The 20,371-nt window shown below is 42.5% G+C and overlaps 1 protein-coding gene across 2 annotated transcripts in view; it reads right to left on the bottom strand.

Annotated features, from left to right (window-relative positions):
* capn15 (calpain 15) overlaps positions 1-20,371 on the bottom strand; it is a 59,076-nt gene that overhangs the window by 19,830 nt on the left and 18,875 nt on the right. For both annotated transcript variants that reach the window (XM_036141707.1, XM_021316811.2), the window contains exon 2: positions 8,129-9,746. In XM_036141707.1, coding sequence (XP_035997600.1) covers positions 8,129-9,724 — 1,596 coding nt within the window. In that variant the 5' untranslated portion in view covers positions 9,725-9,746. The remainder of the gene's footprint in view (positions 1-8,128; positions 9,747-20,371) is intronic.

Raw genomic sequence — 20,371 nt, 5'->3', positions numbered from 1 at the left:
TTCGCCTGTTGTGTTGCAAGGCACAACTGGAGGCTCAGAGTGAAGCGAATTGATTGGTAACCATCCCCCACAATCCTATTCTGCAGCCTCGATGCAGCACCAGCTCCCAGACGGAGTCACTTGAACGCATCCGCTCCACCTCGACCGTCCCAGGGTCTCCACGTGGCTTACAGAATGTGGAGTTCACAGACTTAAATTTGACCCCTGTGCAGGACTTTAATTATGTGGATTTATGAGGCCGGTGTAGATTGTCTCTAGCAGTAGAGAGCGAAGATCAGGTGCCAGGCAGCCCGTCTGAAATTTTAACTAGAGCAACTATAAGAGAAAAAATAAAGAAAAAGAAATTACACAAACCAGCAATTAGTTTTCGTTTATGTGCGCGTCAGGCTGTGACATCTATTAGCATGGATGAGCGTCTCCGCTGAGTAAACACGGTCGCCGTCTCTGATTCAACGCCTGGGCACGTGCCAGCATGTAAAACCCCACGGCTGGAATCAGCCGACTCAAAGCTGCGCTGCCGAAACCTGCAGCTTTCCCTTCGTCTCCCAGCGAGCTGGCACCGAGCTGGCAGGCATCGAGCTCGCAACCAAATATCTACATGCTACTCGCTGATATCTTAAACGTGCAGACAAAGAACTACAGGCTTGGATTTCACAGCTGGCACAAACACAAACCGTGGAGACGTGTCGCTGCAGCCGCTCGCTCAGAGCTGCCACCACACAGCAAACTTCGAGTATAGGGAGGTTAAAACAAAAAAAAAAGGAGCATACTTCTGTTGATGGCTGGAGAAAATAAAGTAAAAGCTTTGACATATTTTACAATCTACAAGTGGAGCTGAAAGTAGTGTTTACTTTCGAGGCACAGAGTGAGAGCCGACACCCTCTGGCATCAAGCACTAACCCTCTCTTAAAAGAAAAAAAAAAAATCAAATCAAAGAAAGTCGAAATCCAAGAACCAAAAGAAAAGAAAAAAAAAAATTAATGGCACTGGAGTGAAAAGAGAACATTTCTTACACTGCTGGGCTTTACTGTTTGATGTAATACAGCTAGACCCCACAACAGCCTGCACTTACATTACAACAACAACGCCACCATCTGTTTGATCCAATAAGGCCAGAAAAGCAATCATGCAGACCGAGGCCGCCGCCGTAGAGCCGTAGATGCACTGCCAGCGCCTCTCGTAAAAAAAAAAAAAGGCCCAACTGAGAGATTTATCGGTATTAAACTTCCTCTGCTGAGCTTTTCTCTGCATATTTTAATGTTGGTGCCCTCAGTCACATGGATTAGGAGGACCGGGGACATGTTTCATGTATTCATATCCAAAGGTGTCGTCGAGTAACTAAGTACAAATACTTTGTTACCTTACTTTAGCCTACTTTTTACTTCTACTTTTTACATTTTCAAGCAATTATCTGTACTTTCTACTCTTTACACTTTGAAAATAGTCTCATTACTTTTATTTTATCTCAGCTCGTTTTTCGTTCTGGCTTGTCAATAATAAATAAATGAATATTCAGATAAACAGCGCTCCCGGCACAGAGGGATTTTGTTTGTGGGTGGAGGCAGCAGTGCACAAAGTTGTTTGTCAAACACCCCAACAAAAACTTAAGAACTAAACGTAGACGAACGTAGCATTTTTAGCATTATTTGTCATTGTTCTTCCTGATTAACAGCAAGGATTAATAATTCATTTAGTCAAAACTGTCTACTGCATGCAGACAACCATACAAGGATAATTTCTATAAGAGGGTAATGAACTCATTTTCATGTACAGTTGTGTTATCTTGCGTCTGTTGCCCTCATTAAATTTGTTGTTCATCTATAATCCAATAATATCAATTAAAAGGTTATTGATAATATGTTTCTGAAGTTTGACTTTTTGCACCAATATTTAAAAGGCAACCAGACATAATTTCCTGCTCTATGAAGTCCATGTTGATGCTCAGTATTGCACTTAAATTACTTCTTTGTTAATATTTTAGTAGTTTTATAGCTGGTACTTTTATACTTTTACTTGAGTAAAAGGTTTGCGTTGATACTTGTATTTGTAAACCCTGATATCTAAACCTCTACTTGTGTAATAGATGTGAATACTGTTGACACCTGTGTTCATCTCCCTTTAACTTTTCAAACACAGATTTCTGTGTAATTTTAGTGGATTTCATGTGACAGACCAACACAGAGTGGCGCGTATTTGTGAAGCTAAGCAGAACAGGCTGCAGTCCTATGGGAGCGTCTCTACCAGCTGCACACATTTACACGCTGAAATCTGACGCGTTTGCAAAATTTAAGCGTAGTCGGAGTTGAAGGAGAGTGGGTAGCTACATATTCTCTTTTTTTTATTTAGGTCTGGACTTTGACTAGGCCCTTTTAACACATGCTTTCATCTGGCTATAGGATTGTTACCCTGCTGGGTGGTTTTCCATCCAGGACTGTCCTGTATTTAGCTCCACCCATGCCCCCCGACCCTGCAGAAGAAACAGCCCACAGCATGATGCTGCCACCACCGTAGTTTTAGTGTTTAAGGAGATTTTGCTTATAAGCCAAAAACCCGTCTAACTGTTCTCTCTAGTGCTCGCAGTGGACCTCTGCAGCTTCTCCAGAGTTGTCCAAGATGTTGAATTTTCTCTGAAAAATAATACTCTGGGCCTTCACAGAGAAGCCATAGAGGTTTCCGTCTCAAGACAACTGGTTAAAAATGAACATTAAAGGGAAATAAAAACCTACAGACGATGGATTTTGTAAAAAACAAATGGTCTGAGCAACATTGTGTCACATAAAAGCCCCGTTTTCTACATTTAGCTTTGTGATTTTGATGTAAAGTAGTTTACTCTAGCGAGGCATTGCGTCCATAAAAAAAAAAAAGAAAAAAGAAAGAGTTGCATTAAATTATGCTGTTAGCGATTAGGTTTACTACTGGGAAGAAGATCACTTCCTCTCCTGTCTTGTTCTGCCGCTAAATATAGGCTTTGCCCCAAGTTCACCTTAGCGCGCACACAGCGTAGAAAACACACAGCGTTGCCTAGACTGGAGAAATGAGAGCAGTGGGTATATAGGGAGTGGAGGGGGGGGTAGCGAGTACAATATTCTGAGATATTAGCAGAAAAAAAGGGTGGGGGGACACACGTGAGTATATAGGGACTGATATGATGGAAGATGAAGGGATAAAAGATGAGAAATCCCTTTGAAGAGCCCAGAGAAGCAGAGCTGAAGAGAGTTAAAGTGTGAGTTCAGAAGAGAAAAGACTGAAATTAGGCAGAGAGAGGAGAATCTGTGATATTCCTTCCTTCCTACCGAGTCAAGCTCCCTCCCACGCTCACAGAGCCGTGCCCTGTGACTTTCAAAGAAGCCATTAATAATGCACTCTAACGCTCACTTCATGCATCATTGTAAACATGGGACGATCGGAGCAACGCCGGCCCCACATACGCCGTCATCCGACCAAATCCAGCGAGCCTGCAGCTGCTACCTGAATCTAAGGCGTCCTGCCGTTTAATCAGATTTGTCTCATTAGCTTCAGCAGCGCGAGCCTCCAGTACATATCCATGACAACCTGACAGAGGCTCATCAAAGGTTCTGCTGGGCACACCGCCGCTCAGAGCAGGAACACAAAGGCGGTCACATCCTGGCCCGTAGGTGCGAGGGGGGGGGGGGGGGCACCTTTGTGTCTGCAAACAGCTGCTGCAGTGGTTCGCCCTGATCAGACGCCGGATAACTAATCAACGGACCAGAGAGTCTTTTTGATCTGTGAACACTAAAGGTGGATCCGGGGGGGGAAAAAAACATGTTTTTATTTTTTTATGATTCAACAGTTTTTGATTTTATACATCATATTCAAATATCTTATTTCAATGTAAATATTATTCAATGCTGGTGAAGATTCTCAGTCATCCAGGTCATGGTCGTTCCAAAAAAAGTAAAAAACAAACAAAGCAACTGGACTTGTTTTTCATAGTTGAAGATGTTTCACTTCCTCTCCAGGAAGCTTTCTCAATTCAAAAAGTCTGGAGTAATGTGGAGTAACAAGCTTTATACCATTGCCTAACAAAGGCCTTGCAATGGCTTAGATAACATGCAAATTCAACCAAAACAGGCCACTCCTCTAACGAGGAGTCGCTAGGGTTGTTAAAGGCCTGGCTTAAAAGAACGATGTTTTGATCGCCCATATGAGGCGACAACCCTAACGACTCCTCGTTACAGAGGAGTGGACCAGTTTCGGTTCAATCTGCTGGTTTAATGTATTTAACGACCGCCAATTACTAAGGGGTGGACCTGTTTCTGTTGAATTTGCATGTTATCTAAGCCATTACAAGGCCTTTTTTAGGCAATGGTATTGGTACTCCACATTACTCCAGACTTTTTGAATTGAGAAAACAAGTCCAGTTGCTTTGTTTTTACTTTTTTGGAATATTATTCAATGTAACTATTAAACTATTCTCATCTTTTTGCTCAGAATGGGGGAATATACAGTATTATTTAATATTAAAAGTATTAAGTGACAGCCAAAGATAATAATAGAGGTGTTCTGTATAGAAGTGAATCTGTAAATACCTGAATCCAAGCACCTGTAGGTGTTTGTGAGAGTGAGACTGAATTTAAATGAACCGATTTAAATGGAGGTCTACTCATCATAACAGGATGATATATTATTATGATATATTATATTCATAGGACAAATCTATCAGTAAAATTCTATTTATAATAGTATCCATCTCTATATTTATTCAGTAATAACCCATGTCCTGTACTTATGGAACCACTGTTTATCCTGCACTTGCTGCTATTGCACTTCTGGTTAGACCTAAACTGCATTTCGTTGCCTTGTACCTGTACCTGTGTAATGACAATAAAGTTAAATCTAATCTAATAACAGGAAGAAAAAAAAAATATGACTAAATATAAAAAAATAGCCTAATTCTGACATTGTGTGGATTTAGAGACTATTTGTAATAAATTCAAACACGTGCACAAGAATCCATGCAGGTTCTTTGTTATATAATCCCTATAATATGTATAATAATGTAATGATCCATTATTAATAGCCTCAAATTGATGGAACATTCAAGCTAATTATGTGTGGACATAAACTTCTGGCTGGTGTTGTCGATTTAAATGACACATACTTAGTTTCTCCCCCTCAAAGAGAGAAATGCTGTTACATAGAGACAAAGGCAGGGAAAATGTGACAGAAATATTTGACATTAATTCATCAGAACTGAAAGAACCTGGGGAAATAAAAAAATAATAATAATCCGGCAAAGAGAGTGCAGCTCATTCAGCTTTCAGTCGCTGATAGTATAAACGTGGCTAATGAAGCCGGTGGAAACGGAGGCAATCATAGAAGCTATTAGCATTTCCCTGAAATTAGAACGGCAGACAGTGGGCTCAGCACCAGAACCACAGCAGAATGAAAAATGAAATGATTAAATGAAAGAGAACCGCTCAGGGAGTCAAAGTCCACCTGAAGAGGCGTAATCTTTACTTTGCTTCCCGTAAACAGGAGTCAAAGGTTTCAGGAAGAGCGTGTTGGGGACGTTGTTCAACATTTCTGACAAGTTAGTGATTCTAGAGTTCACTCTGAGCCGCAGCAGCTGAGCAGCAACAGAACACATGAGAATGAAGAGTTTAAACGTCCAACCTAAATCTGATTATTTCACTTTATGTCCTAAAGCACCAGTAAAAAAAACTAAACCCAATAGAAATGTGTAAATAAAAAGGTATTTTGGGAGCTGATTCGACTATTTTGTAAGGAGCCCTCTAGGGCACATGGGGAATTTATTTATTTTTTACCTCGCAATACAAGAGGTATATTAAAACGTTTTGGTATCATTATTTTAAGAACAAGTAACTGCGTTGGTCAAATTTTAATCCGTTTTCCTCGTCGATATTCAGTTGTACAGAGCAAGGCGCGTTCCCACGACAGAGGATTCATATCTCGGCAGGCATGCACTTTTCGGAAACATGCACTTTGCGAGGGAACGCAAAAAAAAAAAAAAAACAAAAAAAAAAACATGTCCCCTAGAGGGCTCCGTAATTTGGAGATAATTGCTATTAAAAAGAAAATCCACAACTTTAATCGTCAATTTTCATGAAATTGTCGTTTTTGGATTTCTTAAACATCTTTTTTTCTTCTTCTTTTCTGTGTGCGTTTGCGTCAAACTCTACTTCCAAAACAATCCTGGCGTTTAACGTGTTTTCTTCAGCAACATATTAGACGGTTTAGAAAAAGGTTTTGAAAAAACTTTTATGCCGAGAGGGATGAACAGTTCCTTTTCATTTTCATATTCAACATTCACATCTTAGTAGCACCTAGAGCTTTATCGTGTTTTTTTTAAAGGCATTTTGTACTTTAATGCACCTTCAGTTATCCTTTAAGTATTTCTGCCAAATTCAGTTAAAAAAAAAAAAAAAAATCAACCTACATATAATTGGTTTCGATTTCTGGAGGAAAATTTGCCGTTTAGGCCGAGCAGAAAAACAGAAGCCGGTAACGGAGCGACTGTGGTTAATGGAGCTAAACTGAAACTGGAGGTTTGAGTTCCTCTGAGCTGTCATTCGATCCCGAGCAGCAGCCATGGCTTATCTATCCTGGATCTGAGAACAAAGGGAAAATGCAACAGAACCATAACAAGTTTATGGGTGCAGTTCGTTAAATCGTAGCTTCTACAATCCGCCAAAGACAGTCGCAGGACTTTAAAACGCATCGAGAGGTTTCTCCATGTATGCACCACTCAAAGAGTCCAGACACATTTTCCATGGTAAAATCTTAATAATAACGCTTTAGTAGACATAAAATGATAGAGTTCTCATTTGCTTTTTTAGCTGAATGTAAGAGAAAAAGCTGTTTGCATCTTTGGGAGAATGGTAATGGTTGGCTGAAAGGATGCGGACCCAACGCATGGATGGACAAACTAATCGATGGCATGATGCTGGACAAACCGACAGATGCACGGATTGATGAGAATTGAGACGGACAAATGGGTAAATGGATGTACGGATGGATACACCTTTTAGACGACGGGACAGGATCGGTCTGCAGCTGCAAACTTCCACACTTTTCCGTCCTCTGCAGGACGTTCACACTTACTGACGAGAAATGAGGGAGAAGCAGCAACTAGCTACTGAATGGACTTCATCCAGAGCTGGAGGCCGGTTTAAAGAGACGACGCAGCGTTTCAAGCAGGAGCGCCTCTTCTGAAACTCTTGATTTAGTTTTAGAACATCTGATTCAAGGCAAAACATTAAAGGCACATTGAAAACTCATATTGCAGATCCCTGTGCAATAGCTGTTGGCTGATATATTCCTCCTGTTATAAACGTGCATTTAACATGCTGGTTAAATCTTTGAGAGCTCGATTCAAACGCTAAAGGTCTCAGAGTGACGGCAGCACAGGTGAGAAAGAGAGGAAGGAGGGAAATAGGATAATATCGCAACTGATTTCGCCATCGCAAAATATACAAATATTATTGCTACTGCAAGATTGTCTAATATTGTCCAATCTTAATGAATGCTGTCCACTATTTTAACGTCACCAGCTGCTTTTAACCGATCAGGCTTCAAGCCGCTCTGGTTGGAAATGCAAAGACTGTCCAAAAAAACACCAGCTGTTGTTTTTTTTTAACAGTGTTTTCTAAATTAGCCTGCCAATATTAAGGCATATGATCGCAGAGATAATGAGATAAATAATGGGATTTATGCAAACAAAGGCAAATCTTATCTGCACTGCAATTCTCTGCAGGTATTCACAGTAATATGATATGATTTCATAAGTAAGGTTTTATTGACCAGTGCAGGTTCTCTGGCTGTGGAATAACAAACCGTCTCATACCTAGAAAGGTAGCAGCATTTAGTTCCTATGCTCCACTTCTCTGGAACAAACTTCCAGAAAACTGTAAAAGTGCAGAAAGCCTGAGTTCCTTTAAATCGAGATTAAAAACACATTTGTTTAAAATTGCCTTTGAACGTTCAAGTTAAACTGTTTTACTGTTTTTAAATGTTCTTTTTTTGTTTCTACATTCTATCCCTACTTGCTTTTATTCCTATATTTTAATCATGCATTGTATCTGTACTGAATTGTGCTATATAAATAAATTTGCCTTGCCGTTGCCTAGACAAGAAATGCTCTTACCTCCCTGCAGAAGCTGACGATGTTCTCCCAAAGCTCCTTGGCTTCGCCCTCGTCGTTCCGCCGGCGGGCCTCCACGTGCATGCTCTCCCTCCTCTTCAGCGGCTTCACCACCTTGCGCAGGGTGAGGTACTGCTGCGCTGTGTGGCAGGCCGCGCAGTACTTGGCCTTCACGTCGTTGAGGAGCGTGCACGCGGGGCAGCTCCACTGTCCCGCTTTGTCCTGGAGGCCAGAGGGGTTGGAGGAAGCGACGGCCGCCGAGGACGGGAACACCCGGGCCTGTTTTCGCGCTTTGTGACCCGATGGGGTGGAGGAAGGCGGACAGGAGCACGAAGCAGAGCCAGAGCCGGACGGGAGGCCGCACTGCGTACAACATCGGGGCAGGGGGGACTGCTGCTCCTGAAAGCCGTGCAGTTTGGAGGAACCACACGCGGAGCACTTGGGTGCGCCTGTGGGGTTGCGCAGGGTGCACTTGGAGCAAGCCCAGGTGCTGAAGTCTGGGCTGGATGGGCTGGCTGGAGTAAACCGCACCGTTTCACAGCCCACCAGGTCGATGAGGTCCGCGCCGCCCCTCGACGATCTGCAGCCCTCGCACTTTGCTAAGCCGACAGCATTGGGCAGAGAGCAGCTGGGGCACTTCCAGGTGGGGTTGGCGGCGTGGGGGGTGAGGGGGTGGTGCTCCTCCTCTTCCAGGATGCTGAGGCGCTTGCTCGGGTACAGAGGTTCCTGGGGCTGTGCGTGTTTGGGCTTGGCCAGCCGCGGGGCCGGCTGGGGGGGCACGGTGGCCGTTGACGGGGACGTGGGGCTGGGACTGTTGGTTCCTTGGCTCTGAGGGCGACCCGGCGGGGGGACCTCTCTGCGGCTGCGGGGCACCGGGTTGTTCTGGAGGGAGGGGAACGTCGGGTAAGGCGCGGCGAGGCCCTGTGAAGCAACCTGGGGAGATTCTTGAGGATCGCAGGGAGTGGTGGTGTTGGACTCGTCTGTGAGGTCGATGAGCAGCGGCGCCGACGGGGTGGCGTGGACGGGAAACCCGAGGACAGGCGTGCGCACCTCCGGTACCACGAGTGCCTCTGGGGGGATTTTAGGCAAGGAGAGCTTCCGGGGACCACCGCAGGCGGAACAGGACAGCGCCACAGGGGTGTTATGGAGGGTACAGCGCGTACAAGCCCAGCCCGGGTTCTGCTCGTCGTGGCCGCTCACTTCCCCGTTGCTCTCGGACTGGCGCAGCCCTTCCTCCTTACCGGGATGCTGTCCGTTGGGCTCAAGCAGTACCGTGGGGGTGACCGGGGGCGCTGAGGGCTCTTCTGGAGCAGACGGGAGGCCATTGGCAGTGACGGCTACGGCCGTGGCGGGGGGCGTGTTGGTGGCAGAAGACGGGCCGAAGCCACAGACGGTACAGGCGCCGGATCCCTGCGGGTTATTGAGCGTGCAGCGCGGACAGGTCCAGCGGTGCTCCTCGGTGCTGCTCAGCCGCAGGATCTGGTTGAGGTCGGGTTTCTGGCGCGGTGCCTCGCAGATGGAGCAGCGAGGCGACGCGCCCGCATTCAGGAAGGTGCAGCGCCCGCATGACCACTCGCTGCTGCGCACCGCTGCGGCCATGGAGCCGGGAGAGTGGGAGTGGCTGCCAAACACAAAGCAACGAGTTAGAACCACTTTTTTCTGAAAAACGTCTCCACGCAACAAAAAATAAACATTTTTGTTTGAGAACGCTCTGGGTTCAGATGGTCCTTAAAAAAGTATTCACACTGTTTAAACTTCTTACACATTTTCTCATCTGACAAACACTTCTGTCTGTCTTATTGGGACAACATGTAAAACAAGAAATGCATTATGGCTAATTTTTACAAATACGTTATATATTTTGCTAAATACGAAACAGACGAAGATTTCAACTCGTTCTGGGTCTAGGTTTGCGCTTTGCCTTATTTGGTTTTTACTCTGCAAAAACGGAACTAAAAATATGTAAAATGTTCTTAAAATAGGTGCATTTGTCCTTGATTTGAGCACGTTAATAAGATGATTTTGCACTTAAAATAGAAACAACTCATCTCCCTCATCTTATTTCAAGTCCAGGATGTCTAATTATCTTATTTTAGGGGTCAAAATACTCATTCCACTGGCAGATAATCTGATTTACCTGACAAATACACAAACTTTAAGAACATTTTACTTATTTTTAGATCCATTTTTGCAGCGTATTTAGTAATATCACAGTAAAATGGGATTAAAAAGGGTTTAATTCTAAAAAGTTAGCTAAAAACTTGCAGTTCCTCCATATAATATAACTCTTGGTTTATTAGCTCTGCAGCTCTTGATGGGAATCTGCGATCTGTTTTATGCCGTCGCTGCCATCTTGGTCAGGTCACCCTCACAAGAGAGATCTGTCATCGCAATAGCAGAAACAACTGGATGAACGAAACATTTTCAGACCTTCATTACTTCTGTTTTTAGAACATTTTGAACACCGCGAACCGTTCTCGTTCCTCTTTTACCTCGGCTTTATCGCACAGTACAATTCCAGCAAAAACACACAGATGCTTGTTGTTTTACGGTGATAAAACCAGCCGAGCTCCGAGCGGTATGGATGCGTTTGTAAGGCTCTGCACCTTATGTTGGAATATCAGTTGTGCCCCCAAAGGAGACGAGTAGAGAGAGAGAACATGTTTGGAGGAATATATTTGAAAACCAATGAATAAATATGTGCTTCGAGGAACTGAGGTGGACCATCTTCAGGAAAAAAGGGAACTGCACATCTCTGAGACTGCAGGAGAAGTAAAAGCAGAATTAGAAAAGCAGAAACAGGGTAGGAGAGGCAAAGATTAGACAGTGCGGGGGGGGGGGGATCAAATCTCCCTCCTGGGGGCATAGAGGGCAGTAAATCCATATGCAATGGCCACCTGATTAGAGCCAGGGAGACGGCACAGGAGAGGAGGAGAGGAGAGAAGGCTGAATAAGAGCAGAAATGACTCAGTCTCACTGACTGGCCCTCTTTAGAACAGGAAAAAACACACAGGATCTCTTCCACTTAATATTAACACCTCTCTCTGCTCAGTGAATGTTAATGCAGGCCAGAAAGGATCAGCTTAGGGTCATGTCAGTCCCAGGCCCCGGCGGACTGTGTTCATTCTGAGAGCACTTTAAGACTTTGGCATATTTTATTTTTTATATATAAAAAAAGTCCAACTGGTGGTTAAGTTGTTCCAAAGCCAGCAGCTATTAATACATTTAACAAGTCTCCTGTTGTAAAGGGAGCAGGGGGGGAAAAGCCTCCATGGTGTGGGCTGAGCCGTATGCGCGGTTTATTCTGCAGCTCAGTCAATCTGACTTATCGACAGCGGGCGTAGCTTTAGAGGCAGAGCCGCACAGCTGGATACTTTCAACTCTGCAGGAGTGCTGTTCGAAAAAAGCCCAGCCTCGAGGGAACGGACAGGGTTACAGTCTGGGTCTAAAAAAAAAAAAAAAAAAAAAAGCCCATAAATGTCACCGTCACTCAGGCTGCTCGTGTGTGAACTCAGACACGGTAATGTGGGGATTTAAGGAGAGAGGACGGAGAGGTGCTAAGAGCGAGGATGCTGCAGTGCTTTGCACATTGATCCCAGTGGGGGAAAATGTTGCACCCTGAACTGACACGAGTCTGTGGATGTGCTCGGTTTTAGCAGCTTTTTCTGATGCTTCGGTAAGAAACCCAAACGTAGATCAATGCTGCTGCCGTCAGGGTACGTCATATAGGCATCCCGCTTAGGCACTATGACCCATTCATCCAAAAGGTGTTTTAGAATAATAAGCTTCAAATAACCGGCCTACTGCAGCGGTAACTGGGATTAAACATTTTAAACCTTTGTTTCTCATTTTAAGTCACCTGTGATAACACAGGATCTGTGGTATAACTAATAATCTGGTTAAACGTGACCAAACTGAATAAAAATACAAGTCATCACTTCAACAAAGCACAAATTGTCAACATTTTTTTTTTTTTACTCGCCTCACAATGGACCCCATGGGGTCTTTTAATTCCAACACTGTAATCTGCTGGGTTTTATTACATTGCATTTTATGCTTTTCTATTATTTTGCTTACAAGGAACTAAAAAGGAAAAAAAGGAAATGGAAACAAAAAAAAAATTATATTTTCTGCCAAACAGAAAACATGTTAACTCAACACTTTGACTAGTAAATAATGATAAATACTTTTATGTAGCTGGAATAATGACTTAATACATACATTTTTAGTAAAGAAAGGGAAAAGAAAAAAAACTCTGAATCACTTTCGATCCACGTTGTGCATCAAAAGCTGTCCTTGATAATAGTGGTGGGCATTCACTGTATTATAGTTATTTTCTCCACTGTTTATTCCCTGAGAGGATCAATACATTCAGAGTCACTATTACCGTCCAGAGTTTTGGCAAAAAAAAAAACCATCACGACTTTATGTAACAGCATCTTGAAGGACTCTTTTTTAAAATGTGTGTTTAAGTACTTGCTTTTTATTTTCGGGAGGGGGGGGGGGGTATGGTTACTGTGACATGTTGACATGGCCTTGAAGTTACCTAGAGACACCGAAAAGAGTAGTAAATAGTTTTTACATCACGTTTATTGCTATCACTATAAAAAAAATAAATCACAAAATATCATGATATAAATTCAGTCCAATGACTCTTGTGCTGTTTCTGGGTTCTTTTGATGAGAAACTGCCAGAGAAACCATGGGATATAGCAGGGCTGGGCCTTTATCTTGTCATTTTATTGTTATCGTGAATTTTTTTTTATCATAATAAGAACTTGGGTTTATCTTTACAAACATAAATTCGAAATAGCAATTTCTGAAAACCAACAAAAACTGCCAGGATTGTCAGTGATTGTTATTTTTTGCCATATTCTCCACCGTTGGTTCCCTGAGAGCATCAATAAATGTCAATAGTCAAAAACCTAATTAAAAGGCAGTTACTGTGGGCTGTTCAGTGGTAAAAAAAAACAAAAAAAAAAAAAAAAAAAAAAAACATTTCTTCTTTTAACAGGCGTCCCGATGGAACACATTTTGAATTTTGTCTTAATATATGCTACATGATTAAATGTGGTTTTTAAGGACAGTATTTGACATTAGGCCAAAAACAAGAAGTTACCTAAAAAGAAACTGAAGCTGGAAATAGCCTTTTATCATCACTTTTATCGTTATTACAATAGTACAACAATATATCATGATAAAATTTAAGGTCTATATTGCCCACACCTAGAACAGACAGTAAGGCATTGCTGGGCACTTAAACTCAGATGGCTGAAAGAAAACATCCCTTTCTCCTGAATTACAAGGCTGGTTTTACCAATTTCCTACCCCCCCAAAAAATGGAACACATCGTCGTTTTAATGGTTGGTGAGCTGAAGGCAACGTGTCTGATAGGCAGAAAGTCCAACTAGGACAAAAGTACTTCTTCTATAATTAGCAGGTTTTATTTTATACTTTTGGTTAAATCTCAGTATCAAAATCAATAACCACCACAAACAAAAGTGTAAAAGTCAACATGTTTACTTCTTTGCAACAGTAGGAATAATGATTGTTAATCTTCTCTTCCAATAAAAGGCTATTATGTAAGAGCTGGGCGATATATTTGCTAATTTATCCTCATCTCTATATCAGTGGGAGCAACATTAATGTCATAAAAGGAGCGTTTTCCTGTTGGACAAAGTGACGCCGCAGTAGATGCTCACACCTGACGGAAAAGGCAGCGTCCAGGACATTAAATAGAAAATATTCAACCCAAATATCAATTCAATGCGATTCAATTTTAGTTATGTGGCACCAATTCATGAAACACGTCATCTCAAGGTTCTTTCCAAAGTCAGACTCCATCAAATCCTCCAGGTTGGTGAGAAAGTTTCCTCTCTAAGGAAACCCAGCAGGTTGCATCAAGTCTCTCCAAGCAGCATTCACTCCTCCTGAAAGAGCGTAGAGCCACAGTGGACAGTCGTCTGCATTGTTGATGGCTTTGCAGCAATCCCTCATACTGAGCATGCATGAAGCGACTGTGGAGAGGAAAACTCCCCTTTAACAGGGAGGAGAACCTGCAGCAGAACCAGAACCAGGCTCAGTGTGAACGCTCATCTGCCTCCACCCACTGGGGCTTAGAGAAGACAGAGCAGAGACACAGAAAGCACAGAAGCTCACATTGACCCAGGAGTACTTTCTATGTTAGAGAAGACAGAGCAGAGACACAGAAAGCTCAGAAGCTCACATTGACCCAGGAGTACTTTCTATGTTAAATGGTCATTGCGGCTCACCAATGCATATGGCCCTCATTCTCTCATCAACTGTCCTCCCTCTCACTGTTTTTCTTTTTTTTTATTTAAATACCAACTTCCGCCTGTATTCCACTTCTTTATCCAATGAGGACGCTTTACACACGTTGGATGTTCAGCCATCTTTGTTGCAACATTATTATTCGACAGATCGACTAGGAGGAAGCACAGTTACGCCAGAAACCTGCATCACACAACTCCTTTTTGTTTGTTGGCTCAGTGCTCATACACCTAAACCCCACCCACTCCACGCCACGCTGAGAAAGAAAATAAAACAAATATGTGAAGCCTCCGCTACTCGTCTACCGAGATCTACCCATCTGTTTTAAAACTAGTTTAGCCAGATTGAGAAACTATTCCGGTCACAGTAAGAATGGTTTCTAATGAATGACAATAGTCACAATGCTCCCTGTGAACCCGAGGACATTGTTTGGCTTATTTTCAGGTCATCGGTTAAGGAGTAATTAAAATGTTTAAAACTGTTCAGGATGACGTTATAAGGCAGGCGGGTTCAAACTGTTCAGCACCTGGGCTGATATTGCCATGTCAAAAGTATTCAAGGGCCAAAACAATTTATAAAAAAGGAAATAACTGCCAAAAATGTAATGTTGTGAATTTTTGTTTTTAACATGCGCTATGAAAATGTGATAATTTCAATTAAACAGATTAGTCAGATTTTCTGTAGGGAAGGGATTTGGAAATCAGTTTAGATCCAGAATTTAAAAACGGGCTTTAAAAGATGGTCACCCAGTTTGTGAATTACCGTATTTTCCGGACTATAAGTCGCTCCGGAGTACAAGTCGCACCAGCCATAAAATGCATAAGAAAGAAGGAAAAAACATATATAAGTCGCACTGGTGTATAAGTTGCATTTTTGGGGGAAATTTATTTATTTATTTATTTTTATTTAGATCTGTTTTTTAGATCTGCAAACACAGATCTAAAAATAAGTAAAATGTTCTTAAAGTTAGTGAATTTGTCCTTGATTTGTGCAGGTGAATAAGATAATCTGCCAATGGAATGAGTATTTTGACCCCTAAAATAAGATAATTAGACATCCTGCACTTGATATAAGATGATGGAGATGAGTAGTTCCTATTTTAAGTGCAAACATCTTATTCCATTGGCAAATTATCTTATTTACCTGCTGAAATCAAGGGCAAATAGAATCATTTTAAGAACATTTTACTTATTTCAAGTTCCGTTTTTGCAGTGAGACAACAATTCTTAATGCTGCATTGCCAGACAGGACACAAAAGGACAAAAAAAAGAAAGAAAGAAATGTGTGGACATGTTGTGCGGCTTTTTTCAGCATTGCTGGATGTTTTTGTGGCTGTTGTTGCTGAACTGGTTGGCCAGCACTGATCTAGAGAGATTCTGCGATAAGGAGTGGTGAGAATCTCTCCCCTGCATCATCCAACCTTGTGAAATGTTGCAACAGACTAAGGGCTGTTTGGGTTGAAGAAGTTTTAACAGCAGGGGAGGAAATAATTACTTCTTAACATGGGAATTTCACCAACTTAATAAATAAACTCCAATAAGAGGTCGGATTTCTCTAAAGGCTTCAGCTACACCACATCAAAACGTTAACTTCTTTTAAGGCTTTTATTTTACATTAGTAAAAGGGAGGGGCCGCTGCATGGCCAGCAGCGTATGCAGCATTGTTTGTTAGGGCAGATTCCCGGTGCTTTATGCCAGAAACCATTAAGCTCTCCGCTCACTCTGAGCTCCAGAAGCAGACCAACATAACGCAGGAGCCTCGTAGTGAGATGGAAATCCAGCTTTCCTGTGATTTCCTTCAATGAAACTGTGACGTGAATTTGACGAGGCATTTTTTGAACGTCTGCCTGATAATAATCCTGATACTGGAACACATTGTGAGCACCCTGGACTGTTCAGTAGAACGTGGTTGGAGGAATTAGCAGCTCCGTGCTAACTCTGGCACGCCGTTTGGCTCTCTGGCGGAGCCGCCTATCTGAGGGGCGACGACAGCCGCCGCCTCATGAGCGACGACAGCTTCTGCCCCATGGCCCTTTCCACAACTGTCAGGGCTCTTTCATCTCCGGCGAGAGAGCAAAGTCACGCCGTCAGCCGTCCACGGTGCTTCTTCTGCCTGCAGCTGATTTCACAGCTTTTAATTACACAAGTCTGGTGCACAGACTTTTAAATAACTAGGCTAATCACGAGCACCTCCAAATTAACACAGGGCCGCATTCTGAAAAACACCGGGAAGTGAAATCAGCGTCTCTGTAAAGCGTGTCAGCAGGAGGAACCATGAAGGGCTCCAAATTTTCCTGGACGACGGCGGAGCTGACTGTGTTTTTTTTTTAGCATAGCAAACAAACGGGAACAAATGTCAGATCCTCACTGACTGAATCTTCACAAAAGACCTAAAACAGCATGGATTCTGGGACCCTGATTTCCTGATCAAATTCAAAATTTACCTTCATCTAAAAGAGGTTTTCTCCACAGCCCAGACTAGGAAGTTAGTAGACGTCCTGGATCTGTCTGTGTGCAGAGGATCTTGAAGGTGGTCCAAAGTTTGTGAATGAGCTTCGTCTCACAATCCTCTCTTATCTGCGGTTACACCCGTCGCTTTTGCTCCGGTCAACAAGACTTTTTCCTTCCACTCAACTTTCAAACAATGTACTTTAATACAAAATGCGTCACCAGCCGGCTTTTTCAGCTATGCTCTTTTGGGGCTTACCCTCCTTGTTGAGGGAGTCAATAACGGCCTACTTAGACTTGGATTTATCTTTATTCTAATCCAGATTTGCACTAAATATGTATCTGGAGGGGTTTTCGCTGCATTGGCTCTGGAAAGTTGCAGAAAGCATAATTTTGTATGTATACCAAGCAGAATTGCAAAAGAAAAAGAAAACTAACCATAAAATAGTAGAGGTATAAAAAAGAAGATAAAAACGTAAAGAAGATGGTCAGAAATGTAATAGATAATGCATGTTGTGGACCAGTGCTGGGCATTAAATCAATATAGAATACTTAGTATAAAATGTTCAATAATTCACTGAACTCTGATCCAGAACCACTTGGTATTCTGGGGGCTGTAGGCAGAGCAAAGGATTTAGACTCAAACTCTAGGGGAGCTGACCTATTTTAAAGGTTAAAAGTCACATTTAAATAGGGTTAGGATTAAAGTTTAAATTCTGCCTTTTTCCCCTGGTCCTTGTTTCAAATAGCTAAACTAAACATTACTGGATAATTATCGACTGCTATGAAAGACTTATATCTCTAAACATACCACACAGCCCTATTGTGAACAAACTAGAAATAGTGCATGAAAAAGGGGTCATTTGTCAAGTCTGCAGTCTTCCTCATGACTTTGTACACTGCAAAAACGAACTAAAAATAAGTATAATGTTCTTAAAATGAATGTATTTTTCCTTGATTTGAGCAGGTAAATAAGATGATCTGCCAATAGAATAAGATTTTTGCACTTAAAATCAGAATAATTCATCTCCATCATCTTATTTCAAGTGCAGGATGTCTAATTATCTTATTTTAGGGGTCAAAATACTCATTCCATTGGCAGATAATCTTATTTACCTGCTCAAATCTAGGACAGAAACACTAATTTTAAGAACATTTTACTTATTTTTAGATCCGTTTTTGCAGTGTAGGCCATAACATGACATTTCTATGTTTATAAGCCCTATTAAAACTATGAATGGTTCTGACTAACAGTCTAATTCTCTGAGAAACTGAGCTTTGGGTCATCTTACATGTAAGAAAGAACCGCTGAAATACTTACCTGTAAGACGAAATCACTGGAATGAACAGAAATAACTGCAGCTATATCATATAGTGTTGGGTTTTCACTTTTTATACTGTAATAAATTAGCGATGCTTTTATTTCCTCAGATGTCCGTGGCTGTGGTAAAGGATGGACCACCTTCGCCTGTGATCCCCAGACCCCACTTACTGCACAGGAATGTTTTCAGCGTTCGTGCTCCGCCAGCCTCCTCGCAGCGCTGCGTGCAGACACACACACACACACCGTCACGCACACACAGCCACGCGCCGTTTGTCCTTGGCTCTGTGCTAAGTGGAGAGGCTCGAAACGAAAAGTGCTCACTTCAGCTCGTGGGTTCCTCGGCGCTGCAGACCTGGGCAGGTAGCCAGGTGGCTTAGTGAGGAGGGAGCCTCACCCCTAGATGCCTAATCTCTGTGCGCTGAGGTGCTCAGGGCTCCTGGTCTAAAGCCACGGAAGGAGCAGGGCCATGCCCGGTGAAGTTTTTCCCTGAGCTTCTGAGCGTAAGACGGTCTGAAGTCCAGCAGCTTAAAGTCCTGGTTGAAAATGAGAAAGTTTGGAAAGAGGTAGAATGGGTGAAATATCTCTGAGGGAGAAGTTGGGCTTTAGAGGCGCGTGGCTTACACACTGACGATGACCACTGGCCCGAAGCTGAAAACGCGCCGCTTAGATTCATTCTGGGTTTGGAGCTCTGCTGAGATCAAGCGGTCCGACTCCTGCCAGTTTCCTCCAGCCTCACTGTGAGACATTTGGCCCTGGTGCGACAGTCATTAGCAGAGCCATTGCAAGGTTGGCTCCGAGCCCGGGGCCTGTGGGAAAACCGCGGTACCCTTCCTGGACAGAGGGGGCAGCGTCCCTCTCCTCCTCACTGAACACACAGCAGGGCTTTCCTGTCGTCTAGTTACAAGTTTAATCTGCTATGAAATATCACCCAATGACAGAGGATCAAGTGGATCAAGTGGCTTGTGTCTAACCAACAAAAAAAAAGAGCCCTAAACTGTTGTAATCTTTAATTCAACACAATTTTAGTTGTTTAGGGAGTGAAACTTGACTGGAGGAAGGGCTAAATTATCTTTCCTCAGAGGTTCCCCAGTTTACTCCAGGTGTCCAATCGGCTCTCAGATAGTTTCTCTTTAAAATGTGATCACCATCATCATTTATTCATGAAGCGCTTCACAGACCAAAAACGCGGCAAAAACAGCAAATAAAATGTAAAATAAAATAATAAAAAAGGCACTAAAGAAACAAGAAGAGGCCTAATGGTCATACTCTGTGAGTTTAAAAGAGCCAGTTTAAAAAGAGGAGCCTTTAGAAGAGCTTTAAAAGCAATAAAGTCCCCCGCAGACCTCACAGACAGACGGAGACTTCAAAAAAATTTAGAAAATGTGATTCAAGCTCAAGGTCACTTCACCCACATTCCTATTTTCCTCTCAATCCACTTCCTTTACGGATCTTAAAATCAAACCATAGCCATAGAACAAACCTTTGTGCGTTCAAATGTATATTTATTTTCAAAAGGTATTCATATTTCATCATATTTCCATTTACTGTAATTCTGTGTCTCAATTTGGGCTAAAAACAGAGTTTAGGATCCCAAATCTGACCCAAATAAATGTGAGCATCCTTCTACTGGCAGATGACAGTCAATGAAGTCACAAAACCACATTCATTCATATAGTTATAAAAAAAAAAAAAAAAAAAAAAAAAAAGAGTTTAAATCTGATCTCAAAGCGGGTACAAAACACCCCTAAGATGAGTACGAACCTCCAGCAGGGTTTCTGCTACATGTAATTGATAAGAGATGCACCGATCTCATACCTGGATCGGATATCGGCTCCGATATTAACTAATTAGCTGGATCGGATATCGGATGATTGCAATCCAGTCATTTCTTTTTTTTATTAATATTATACACAGCAATGCAGTTAGAGCGATCTAGTCACTTCTATTCTATGTTTGCATCTAGCGAAGAGAAAACACAGAGCAACATGGAGCAAGTGCCGGACCGAGCCAAGTCTGCTACTGGAAACATTTCAAACTTGATACGCCAACAAGTCCGACAGCAACAAGCAGCGTCTGCAATGCCCAAGTTGTGAGGGGGTGATAAGGTTGGTAAATTCAACACCACAAACTCAAATAAGCACCTCCAAAAGCACCATGCTAAAGAATAAAATAAGCCATACTTTCA

This window comes from Fundulus heteroclitus, chromosome 10 (assembly GCF_011125445.2).
Source record: "Fundulus heteroclitus isolate FHET01 chromosome 10, MU-UCD_Fhet_4.1, whole genome shotgun sequence".
NCBI lineage: Eukaryota > Metazoa > Chordata > Actinopteri > Cyprinodontiformes > Fundulidae > Fundulus > Fundulus heteroclitus.
The sequence above is the reverse complement of the archived record's forward strand: the minus strand, read 5'-3'. Positions and strand labels throughout refer to the sequence as shown.